Source organism: Crotalus tigris, unplaced genomic scaffold (genome assembly GCF_016545835.1).
Source record: "Crotalus tigris isolate CLP2741 ecotype Arizona unplaced genomic scaffold, ASM1654583v1 scf7180000017549.6302385, whole genome shotgun sequence".
NCBI lineage: Eukaryota > Metazoa > Chordata > Lepidosauria > Squamata > Viperidae > Crotalus > Crotalus tigris.
In genome coordinates, this window is record NW_024096467.1 from 3,349,646 (window position 1) to 3,362,640 (window position 12,995).

Genomic DNA, 12,995 nt, shown 5'->3' on the forward strand with positions numbered 1-12,995 from the left:
GTCCTTAAATCCATTCCCACTGCAAACAATTGCCTTTTATGTTTCTTCAGTCATACCAAACTTTCATAGAATTATATGAATCTTTATATGTGGATATTAGTTCCCAGAATTCTAGAAATGGTTATTATTGGGAATTGAAGTCTGCATTTGTAGAAGCTTAGTCACTGATATGTAGAAGAAAAAGAACTATCTCAAAAACATATGATTGCTAATCATCGCCAAAGCTTTTGTTCTGAAAAGTAGGTTTTTGAGAAACTACTCACATAAATAACAAGTATTTTATCAAATTCAACCTTCTTCAAAGGAGAGCAGACAAATTTCTGCAAAAATACTATTGGGAAATCTTAAATCTGACATATGACAAAGGGAATGAAAATTGAATTCAAGGAACTTACAAACAATTATTTGAAAAACTGCATTAGAAAACAGACATAGGTATTTTTATTTTTATTTAATAAACCATGTTTGTACTGCATTAAAAATACCTTTGAATTGTGAGTGTAAGCATAGACTACAGATGGCATGTGAATGTCATCTAGGGAATGGTCAAATAAGAGACATATAGGACAGGGACATATTGACTAAAAATCTGGCTTTAAAGTTGAGGAGAAGGTGAAATACCTGGGGGTTATATTGGCAAATACAAATGCAAAATTGTTTCAAAATAATTATGTGCCTCTTTTGGAATGATATCAAAACGGACTTATTGAGATGGGATAAACTGCAATTACCATTAATGGGTAGAATTTCTGTAATTAAGACGAATGTTTTACCAAAGATGCTCTTTCTATTTCAATACTTCAATACAAACAGATACTCCATTTAAACAATGGCAGATGGATATCTCCAATTTTATATGGCAAGGGAAAAAAACCATAATTAGATACAAATTACTACAAGATGCTAAGGAATTAAGATTTGGACGGCATGGCTATTTATACTATGACAAGGTTAAAGTAAACGTTGATTTTAATAACCATTTTGTTAGATGTGCCCTTTTAAGAGTTTGGAATAAATATAAAACAAGATTTTCTGTGAAGATGCCTCTCTGGATGTCCCACCATTTCCTTTCTAAAAAATTTTTTACACTAAACTATAATTTAAAAGAAAACTTTTATAAGATGATATATCATTGGTATTTAAGGCCAGATACAGTAAGTTGTCAAGAATGCATAAAGGTATTTCAAATGATTCCGCTAATGTAGTTTTACAATAAAATAGAATTAGCTCATCTAGTCATGTCTCCTGTCTGGTCTATCTAACCTAGTAAGGTTGACACTTTGTCCTGGAATGTAATTCAAGCAGTTGCAGTATTTTCTCTTAAAGGAGAAAATATTCCTTCTAATTGAGTGTTTTGGTATGTTGCAACCTGATTTTTAATATTACAATTAGTTGTTTTATCATTTTATACTCTTATTTTTGATTACCTGATAAAACTCTATGAAAACACTTTCCTTTTCAGTCTTGTCTAACGCTGCTTCTTCTCTTTCCATCTTTCTCCTTTTTATTGATTTAGCTTCTTCTACCAGTTCTTGCCTGTTGCCTTTTTTCTTTTCTTTTACTTCACTCAAAATGCTCTTTGCAAATTCTACTAATGAGACATTTTCACTGTGTTAATACAGCTGTCCCACCATAAAGTTATGTTTAGGTATGTATGATAGAAATATGCATGTAGATTTAAGTTTCTTGCATATGTGAAAGTGCATGTGTTTCAGCTATACTTAAAAATGGTTTAATAAATGAGTAGCCTTCTTGATGACTTCAGCAACTGGTTATCCCCTTTCTCTATAGACCCCAGGAATTATCATTCGGTGGCATCGCAGATTTGTGAAAGACAGTTCTGGGCACCGTTTCCATAGTATAGACCCAAATTTCTTTTGTGAAGTAGAAAGATGGAGAAAATGTGACCATTATTTGCTGGTCTATTATAGAACTAATGGACATTTATAATATAGACATGCTGTTAAAACTTCCCAATTTAAGTCAATAACTATATCCCCAAATTAGAGAAAAAAACAGAAAACACAGATTTGTTCTTTTATTTTATGATTATTAGCGTTGCATATTAAAATTTGGATGCTGCAGTGGCAGGTCTATCACATTTTCATTTTTTGTGCCAAGACATAATCATCTGCTTCCTTTTTTTATTAAAAAAAATGGCAGCTAAGAAAACAGTGAAGAGACATTTCTACAATCAGAATTTATCTCTTGCCTTTGTGATATGACATTATTTATTTATGAGGTATTAACTATATAATTCTGTAGATATTATTAAGTGAGCTTTGTTTTATTAAAAAAGCTAGGGTATCTGAAGTTTTAAAACTTTTTTTCCCCAAAGCTTCCTCCTTCCATTATGTATTCAGGATGGACAGTGATTAATATTTATATGTTACTTATACGTAAGGGTGTAGGTCTATACATATGTTGTATATAGTATATTTAAATGTGTGTTATGTATGTGTACACTTTGAGAGCAAGCAACTAAATTTCATTTTTAATGTGTGCCATTGTACCCATAGTAAAAAATGACAATGAAGGTTATCTATCTATCTCTCAAATGTCTTCTTTGTACTAAATCATTCTGCATTTATTTACTTGAGACAATTGGTCAAATTCAACAGATCCAATATGCACCTTTAAATATACCAAAATTTGCAAACCAGTTCTAACACAAATAAAAGTCTGCATCTACTTTTTCTTATTTTATCTTGTTTCCTTTTTTTCCTCTTTGCTTCTTTTTATTCCCATCTTCAGTTAGCTAAAGATAGAATGAAGGCCACTTAGGACTTTATTATATTAAGACCACCAGCAAGCAGGATCCAGTACAATGAAACTAAGAGCAGAATTACATATCTTCAATGACTTATTGTAATTTCCCATAGTCTTCAAGGGGATCCTAACATAACATCATTAAAACAGTCTAAATGACAGAGACACAGACCCAATTTTTCTCATTAGATTAAGAGAATAAATGATGAATTGGCCCAGCTACCCAAGAATATGGCCAGCAAGCATTCCTAGACTGTAGCTATACAGGGATGAAGAGGAGAAAAGTCTAGTTATTTCAGACAATATCAGATTCCAAGCTTTTGGTAAAGTAGTTGAATGTCAATATTAAAGTGGCGAGAACAACATGGTAGACTGTTAGATACCCTACAGCACTAAACAATACAATAGCACTTAACCTTACATATCGCTTCACAATGCCTTCCAGCCTCCTCTAAGCAGTTTACAATAGAGTTACTGGCATTCAATTTCTATAGAAGAGGGCAATGCCACTCATCAAGTAATTTCACTAACAAAATAGGATTGTGATTCTCTATTATGTTAAATAACTTTGAAGGGGAAAGAAAAATTATAACATCGGACTCCCTGTTCCAGCTCATGATGCAAACAATCCATTATGACAATTGATACTGTTTCCAATCCAAGTCTTACTATACTTCTAGACTGATATGGGTTTCAAAAAAAAAAAAATCAGTTTTCTCCAAGATTCATGCTGTGCAGTGACCTCATTAACTCACCACAAAGTGCAGCTCTGAAACAAACTTGCAGTTGTTTAATTCTGTTGGAGCCAATGAGGATTTTCTCTTTCTTAAGCAAGAGTTAGATCACTACTGCCTCTTTCAAATCAGTTAACTATCAACAAATCTTCCTTTAGTGCAGTGCTTCTCAACGTTTGTGTGACAGCGACCCCGTCACACAAACGTTCTGCGCATGTGCGGCGCCGCGCGCATCGGGGCACCCCCCATGCGTGGCGTGCATGCACGGTGCCGCCCCCATGCGCGATGCACATGCGCGACACCCCCCCACGTGCAGCGCGCGTGCACAGCGCTGCCCCCACGCGCGGCGTGCATGCGTGGCGCCGCCCCCCACGCACAGCGCGCGTGCACGGCGCCGCCCCCATGCGCGACGCGCATGCACAGCGCCACCCCATGCGCGACGCGCATGCATGGCACCGCCCCATGCACACCACGCGTGCACGGGGGCTGCCCATGCACAGCACGCATGCGCAGCCCCCATGCGCGGCACGCGTGCGCGGCGGCGCCCCCATGTGTGGCGCGCGAGCACGGCACCGCAAAAAATGGCGGATCGGCACCTTTGGCGACCCCCGAAAAATGGTCGATCGACCCCAAATGGGGTCGCGACCCATAGGTTGAGAACCGCTGCTTTAGTGGCATGTACATGTTTCTGCTGCCTGCTAATTGAGTTAGCTAGTTCAGTAATGCTTTTATGAGCTGCAAATGATAAAGGCCAAATGCTACCATTGCTACAGCCTAGATCAGGGATCTTCAAACATGGCCCTTTTATGATCGAGTCTTATTTTCGAGGAAACAACGGTAACAGTCCCTGAAGTCCTTGGCTCTGACTTTAGGCTTACAATCTGTAAGTAACTGGTGTTCTCCATGTGTCTGTCGCTGCTATTGCTACTTATTGTAGTTAATGACTATGTTGGGAGAAAAAGGAAAAATGCATGACAGAAGCATTTGGCCTGAAAGCTAAAATTTTAACTGCAATGACAAATCCCAAATCAATATCTTTCCAGTGACTGCCTTATGGAACATTTTTCTTTTTAAGCTGTGTTCAGAACAGAAAATCAGCAAGGAAACTATTTAATGATGGCAAAACAGAAGGTCTGCATAAGGTCTTTTGGCAAGTTTCTTTCCTTCAGAAAATGAATCTGCTGTCTGCTTTTAAGTGAGCATACAAAGGGGATTTCAACTTTCTTAACCAACTAGGTTAAGAAGGTTGGTTGCTTTTGATGTTTCTCAAGAAGATAAAACTTCATGTTTCTTTGTAATCTTTCTTTTTCTTATTTCTAGTTTCACTATTTACTATTCTTTATTATCTTTTTTTCTCTTATAGTTTTTACTTTGATAAGCCCTTCTGTTAAAAATTAAGAAGGAAGGAAGGAAGGAAGGGAGGAAGGGAGGAAGGCAGGAAGGCAGGAAGGCAGGAAGGCAGGAAGGAAGGAAGGAAGGAAGGAAGGAAGGAAGGAAGGAAGGAAGGAAGGAAGGAAGGAAGGAAGGACAATAAAGTTAGGATTAATGAAAAATAATAATTTGCTCTCTAATTGCACACTGATCATTACTAATTAAGCCATACACATTGTGTTCCCTCTGAAATATCATTTCAGACTGGCAGAGACACAAACCTGGATTTTTCAATCTGTACTACAATGATCTTTTCAAAACTCTGAACGTAAAGGAAACATACACAGCATAGCCTTCATGTACAAATACCTAAGCTCAGCTTAAACTGGGTATACATTCTTTGGTTAAACTAAAACTTTACCTGAATCAGTAACACGATTCCTTCCCCATATGTCTCTGGATATCTTTCTTGTCACCTTGTAAATTTCACTCGTAGTCTACTTTCCTAATAATCTAGCTGTCTTTAGCCTAACAATCTCCCTCATAAATGTAAATGCTTCACATCTTGCCTATAATCTATTTTATCCTTGAGATTGCTCCAATATGTAAATCAGATCTGATCCTAGATCTCCTACAACCTGTACTCTTTATTTTCTGTGATTAAAACTGGCTTTAAAACAGTTTTGGTTACTAAATGTGATCTACGCCAATAGCTATAGATACCTTGAAATCGTAAGTAGCATCAGGGTTTTCATCACAGGCAATGACCTCGGGTGCCATCCAATACGGTGTTCCAATAAATGTATTTCTTCGACCAACTGTTCTGTCTAGTTGAGCGCTGACTCCAAAATCCACTTTGAATTGAAAACAGGAGAATTTGAATGAGGTAAAAGTTAAAAAAAGTTGGTCTCAGTGAAAGGATATAAACTAAATTTCATATAGGATTACCCCCGTGAACAAGGCAATTCATTTCAGAATACTAAGAAATTTCAGCCCCTCTCCTCACCCTATAAACCTCCTCCTGTATCAAATGGATTTGAGGGTCAAATCAAATAGGCCATGTTGTAGACCAAGAATCTTTATGGAGTTCAACAGGTGAAGAAGTCTTTTTTAAAAAAGATGTTGGACATTTGATGAAAACATATGAGACTCTGGAGTTCTCATAAGAGATCTTGTGAAATGTTGTCATTGAATATAGCTTTATTATTGTAAAAAAAAAAGCCCAGGAAGTTGAGATCAATTTCTCCAGCTAAGTCAAACAAGGATAAGGTAATATCATAGTATTTCAACCTCTCAGGATACTATAGCAGATAAAGTCAATGTGACTTTAGAAACGCAGGACTTTAATAGCACCATTGAACAAGAAATTATTGAATCCATGTAACAAAAGATTTTGTTCAATTAAGTTTTTTTTAATACATTACAATTGTTAATTTATAAAGTATTTGTAATTTGTCTTATTTGTATCTTTCATCTGTATAATCAATCTAGCTTCCCCTCTTTTTTCCTATTTTTCCCTACCTCAACCCAATTTAAATCCTACATCAGTCTAGTCACTCTGTGCATCTAATAAAGGGAACTACAGCTCATAAGCGCCTTTAACAAACTTTGTTAGTTGGAAAAGGTCTACCAGATTCCTGATCAAGCTGTCTTGCTGCAAGTCTACAAAAAGAAGCATTTTGATCATTGTAGATCATAAAATAGAGCCACAGGCCAGAAAAGATTTCCAATGCCTATGCTAAAAACCTGAAATGGAGTTATCTAAAACTTCATTCTTAGTTTTAGAAAGTGCATTTTAGTATTTCCTTCCCTGATGGTTATGAATCTATATCAAGACTATATCAAATATCTTTTTCCAATGATTCAATTATGAAAGTAATAAAAAAGGCAAATATAATCTCCTTTGTGTTCTACTTCATGGTTGCAGGTTTTTTTTTTTTGATACCGCTCAAATTTTGAGTCAGATCATATAACATTTCTGGCAAAATACAATAAAGTTTATTTGTTTTTTTAAGTACCAGAGACCTGTGTGTGGAGCTCCTTGAAGAATTCATTGTGGCTCAGGCACAGTAGAATTGCACAAATAATACTGCTGATCTCTTCTAGTTACTTTTGAGACCAACTCTTTTTTAAACATTCTGGCCACATCTCTTCAAGGACCAACTAATGTTTAATGTATAAATCCTTGAATTAGTGTCTTTTACCTATTCAATACCCATCCAAAATTAACATATTTTAAATAGGCTGTGGAGAACTGTAAAAATGCTCAAGAAAATTTGAAGTGACATTGAGAGCAAAAGAGACAGTCGGAAGGGATTATGGTATGCTGATATTCCTAGCCAGAATCTCTTCATTTTTTTTGTAAGAGCACAAACTTTTCTTATTTTAAGAACATAACAACTTCAAAGAATGAAGGCCATATTATCTAGTATTCTTCACAGCCTTTTGGTGGTATATTGCTGTATATTCTAGGGTCCATCATGGATACGAATCCTGAATTTTTCTCTCTCTCAAATTTCTCGAGTAGAGTAGGATTGTTATAGAGTCAATGTTCAGGTCTACTTCATAGAAACAAGAGAAATTCTCGGCTTTGGTATTCCTTAGAACAGCAGTCCCCAACCTTTCCAGCTTGACTGCTCAACCTGGTGTGAGGGTGTGTGAGTGGCAGGTGTGTGGGCGCATACAAATCCATGTGTGCAAGTGGGCATGAGCAACCTCCACTCACGCGAATGGAGCTTCGCACGTGAGGGTACTTGTACTCGTGCTCGAAGCGCCACTCATGCGAGCGGCAGGTACTTATGTGCTTGTGCGCAAAGCTCCATTCGCATGCGCGGAGGAGGCTTGAGGGGAGGGTGCTTGTGCTTGCCTGCCACTTACGTGAGTGGAATTTCACATTGCACGCTTGCCCATCTCAAACAGGCCGCAGCCCAGGGGTTGGGGACCCTTGCTTTAGAAGGCAGGACCAATGAAGATTTTTCAGAAGCCTCATTTCATTCTTCCTAGTATTTCCTTTAAATAAAAAGTCACCGTCCCCCAAATCTTACCTAGTTTAACTTCTGCATTTTCAGTTAGCAAAACATTTTGGCCTTTAATATCTCGATGGATTACTTTGTGTTGATGGAGATGACTCAAACCCTAGAGAAGTCAGTGAGAGACATGATAAATATAAATATATTGTAACTAACGAGAATGTATTTATTTTGCTTTGCTTTTTTTTTTTGCTTTTGTTTCCTTGCAGACAGCTGGTCATTTGCAATATAAATTCTTCCATTCTCCACCATCCAGTCAGAACTGAAGAAGCTTCTTGGATGAGAAGCAAAACATCTTCAAAGAAAAACAAGAAAGTCCAGTTGCCTCTTGAAAAAGCACTTTTGGGACAACCATGACCTGGATGACTGAGACTCTCCATAGACAAGTTATTTGCAGGAGGTACAAATTAGTGGATCTCAAAATGGCTGTATCAGATTGAATTAAGCAGATCCTAAAAGGGTGAAGTCCACCCACTTCTGAGATAAAACTGTGCTGGCTTGATCTTCATTTGATCTATAGCCATTGAGAGGATTCCAGCAGAAAACCTAGCTATAATGTGAACATTTTATGGATTTCCATAAAAAAATAAAAAAATAGTATCAGAGAGATTGTAATATATATAGCAAGTCTTCAGTTTCTTGTGGAACTTGCATGTCATAGCTGACTTTGCTGCGTAAATAAAAAGCAAAATGATTTCCACATAGAATATAACAACATTCGAAAATTATCCTGATTCTCACCCTTATTCTAGTAAGAATTCTAAATGGTAGGGAGAGAAAAACATCATTTCCCAATTTTTTTTTGTTCTATTTGAGTCCCTCTATATGAAAATATCTTTCTTCATCCCTATTTTGAATGATTTTCCCCATTTCTATAAAGGGATCTGAAACTCTAATTTTAATACATCTGCTCCTATTAATATTAAAGAAGGAGTTTTCCTTCTAAAAAGAAATAGATTTCAAAGACGAGCGCCAAATAACTTTCATTCATTCATTATACATTGGATTTAAGTGACTGAATCATTCATTCATACAATCCTCTAATGACTAGCCACCAAGCACTTGGAGCCATCTTTTATCTTGTGACCCTTTTCTAAGCAACTAAATTGAGAACAGAGATTAGGTACAGGCATAACATTAGCTCTTAGCAAATTAATTTATAAGCTCAGGATAAAGCCTTAGAAATGGAAATTTTTCCCTTTTCTCATCTCCATCTTCCAACCAGCCCACATTCTACTGCAAGTCCTCAACTTACAATCACAACTGAGCCTGGAAATTTGGTCCTAAGTTGTTGTGGTCATAAGGCAAGATGCCACATGACTGGACTCGGTTTATGGCCATTTTATAATAATTGATAAGCAAATCACACAGTTTTAAGTCAGAATCCAGCTGATCCCACAGGTATTTTCTGCCATTTCTTGGCAAAAACATGGCAAAATGTAATCACATGACATTGCAACTAGTCATAAATTACAAGCTTGTTGCCAAGTGCCTGAAATGTGATCACATAATCAGAAGGGTGTTATACAACAGTTGTAACATTTTTTCACATCCATCATAACTTCAAGCAGTCGTTAAGTGACCAGTCATAAATTGAGGACTACCTGTAATTAAAGAGAGATGCTGAAGCCTTAAAGTAATAAGTTACTCAGGTGAACAATTTTTATACAACAGCATATAAAGACTATCTTAAAATATTGAGAGAATACTGTAAATATACCCTCTCAATTCTATCTAGATATAAAAATAATCAACGTCTAACAGTAATAAATGATAGACAATAGGAACAAGAGGCATGAAGAATCTCATAGAAAGGGAGAACATTCCAATATTCATTTTTCATGTTTATGTCACTAACTCTCTAGTATCTAGTGCCTGTTTCCATCAAAATTTATACACTTGTTGGTTAGAACCATGATTCTATACATGAATTCATATTTATTATTAATCAGGTAATGATTTTAGTAAAGAACTAAAATTGTCAGTATAGGTGTGATAATGAACCTGGTTTAAATTCAGCAAGAGAGAGGAACTAAATTCACCTGAAAAAAAATAAATAAAGAGAGAGAACATATATATGTTGGCTTCTGATGTGTAAACTTTTTGGAAGGAACTAGCATTATTTCTTTACAGGGTTGATGCAATGACATTACAGAGAAATGGTTTGTTCACTTTGGACACATACCCGTAAAATCTCCCTGCAGATATAGGCAATCCACTCCTCCTTCAAAGTGTTCCCTTTTGTGTTCTTGATCAGATCAGTAACAGATCCAGCACCACAGAACTCCATCACCAGCTGGCAAAATAAACAAAAATGCAATTATTATAATTAAAAAGAAAGTGTTTTCTGGGTTGCATTAATCTAGCAGAATGCATTTAATTGGCAATGGCCCATACTACTAAAAAGGAAAACAAGATAAATTATATGTCTGTGTGTGTGTGTGTGTGTGTGTGTGTGTGTGTGTGTGTGTATGTATATATACACATACATACATACATACATACATACATACATACATACATACATACAAACATTTAATTAAACGGCAACTCCTCTACTTGCAATTTCGCCGTAGCAGTTTGGAAAGAAAGAAGAAACGAAAGAAACACTTTCTTGAGGAAAGGGCAAATATTATTACTTAAATATTGTTCCAAAATAGTGTTCTAATGTCTATGGGGCTGCCACAAAGAAGAGGGGGGGGGTCAACCTATTATCCAAAGCACCTGAAGGCAGAACAAGAAACAATGGATAGAAACTAAACCTAGAACTAAGGAGAAATTTCCTGACAAGTAGAACAATTAATCAATGGAACGACTTGCCTCCAAAAGCTGTGGGTGCTCCAACACTGGAGGTTTTTAAGAAAAAACTGGACAACCATCTGTATGAAAAGGTATAGGATTTCCCCCTTGAGCAGGGGGTTGAATTAGAAGACCTCAAAGGTCCCTTCCAACTCTGTTATTCTCTCCAACAATTTTACAGCATTTCCCAATACCATTAGTTTTTTCCAATAACCACAGAGAAGCAGAGAAGAAATACTCTCAGTTAACAGATCAGGAAATGAAGCTGAAAAATAACAGTGTTTCAGGACACCCAAGGAGCTAATGGCTCAAGATGAGTTGGAAAGCTGATCTTTGAAGCTTTAGAAATTCTATGAAAGCTTCAGAAACCAGTTGGAGTCAAAGCTACTCCCACACTACTGCATACATTTGTGGAAATGAAGGATAGTTGATTCTCCTTTTAAAATAATAAAACAGAAAGAAAAACTGGAACATCATAAACAAATAAGGAAACTGCATGAAAGACTCTGACTAAAGCCATGATTCAGATTTCATAGTGAGAGAAACTTAAATTAGTCTTCATGCAAAGTAATTATTTTTCCATTAAAGCTCTGATGGTAGGTCACATTTGGATGAACACATCCTAGCTTGATAAATCAGTATATACAGAAGCTTCACAAACCTGAACAAAGGCACTTTGGTCTTTCTTTTTCATGAAGAGCAACCAAGCTGAGAACCCACAATTAAGGACAGTATGTCTTCTTCTATTACAGAACTATGAACTACAGTTAATTTCCAAACAAGTCAACTTTGCTTGTTGTAAACCCATTAACCACAGGATTTGGTTCAGATGGAGCACAAAATTATCGTTAAATGGTTTGTTTCACTTCTCATACTCAGAAACTATAGGAGAGTAAGTATGTTAAACTGAAATATATTTGTCTTCTATTTTTGAAAAGATATCTCCTTTTTTGATATCTTCACTGACAGTTTAAGAATTTCTTGCTTCAAAAGACTTTTGACGTTATTCTTCATGTTTATATATTGCTATAAATATTCTATTCTATATCTTTATATAAATATCCCATATTCATCTTTGCATTCTTAAGTTACACCTGCCTTAAAGTATTATTACAACTTCCTTGAGAAATACCTGTGGTACAGGTAATCCTCAACCCTTTGTTTGGTCCTTGCACTTACGAGTATTGCAGCATTCCCCACAGTCATGTGATCAAAATTTGGGCACTTGGCAACGGGCATCTATTTTCAACAAAATGCAATATCCCGGGTCATGGGATCACCATTTGCAACCTTCCCAGGCAGCCTCTGATAAACAAAATCAATGGGAGAAACTTGATTCTGATCACATAACTCTGGGACACTGCAACTATCATAAACATGAGTCAGTTACCAGGCTTCTGAATTTTGATCATATGACTATGGGGATGCTGCAACGGTTGAAAGTATAAAAAACAGTGTCATTTTTTCAATGTTCTTGTAACTTCAAATGGTCACTAAATGAACTGTTGTAAGTTGAGACTACCTGTACCTGATTGACAGCTGCTCTTTGACTGGCAGCCATTGCTTGAGTGGCAGCTGAGTCATCCTAATATGTTATACTATAATATAATGCCTGATCATTGGGAATTAGTAATTCATATGACAGGATTTGGAAATTATAACTTAGCATGTTCAATACCATTCAGTTATGGGGAATTGTTGCAAACCAGTGTAAAATGCACAGCTATTTACTATAAAATAGACCTGAAAATGACTTCATGTTGACCTCAAGACATTAAACTAGGGTTGGGCAATCAGCTGGCTTCCAGAAGCTTTTAGATTCAGTTGCCATCACCACCAGTTTGATCAGTCAATGGTAAAATACCTGAAGAGTTATCGTCAAAACAAATGGAGGGCAATAGATTACATCAAACATGGTCCTAGGGACCTGCTCTTTTATTGAACAAATTCATCATCAAATAGCCTAACAACTCCCAAAAGATTATCTGTGTGAATCACAATAAGCAAGGACTTGAGTTTGGAGCATGCCAATATGAAAATAATGAAAAGACAGAGCAAGCATTCATCTTCTTTATTGAGATCCCAAAGCCAGTAAGCAGGCATTTTCATATACAGCATTCAAAATTAAAATGTAGAGAAAAATGCACTCTATGGCACATGGCATATAAGAGAAAAAAGAAAATGTGCTAAACATTAAGCATTCAGTTTGTTCATTAATCTGGAGTAACATGTCCATTGTACTGCCAAAATATTCAACCAAAACCATCTGCCCTTATTTCTATCTGCTTAAGCA

The 12,995-nt window shown here is 36.4% G+C and overlaps 1 protein-coding gene across 6 annotated transcripts in view; it reads right to left on the bottom strand.

The window, feature by feature from the left end:
• The window catches only part of TNIK (TRAF2 and NCK interacting kinase), a 304,949-nt gene that overhangs the window by 108,919 nt on the left and 183,035 nt on the right, over window positions 1–12,995 (bottom strand). For all 6 annotated transcript variants that reach the window (XM_039338043.1, XM_039338070.1, XM_039338033.1 and 3 more), the window contains exons 5-7: window positions 10,089–10,199; window positions 7,919–8,009; window positions 5,598–5,728 (exon numbers count right to left, since the gene is read on the bottom strand). In XM_039338043.1, coding sequence (XP_039193977.1) covers window positions 5,598–5,728; window positions 7,919–8,009; window positions 10,089–10,199 — 333 coding nt within the window. The remainder of the gene's footprint in view (window positions 1–5,597; window positions 5,729–7,918; window positions 8,010–10,088; window positions 10,200–12,995) is intronic.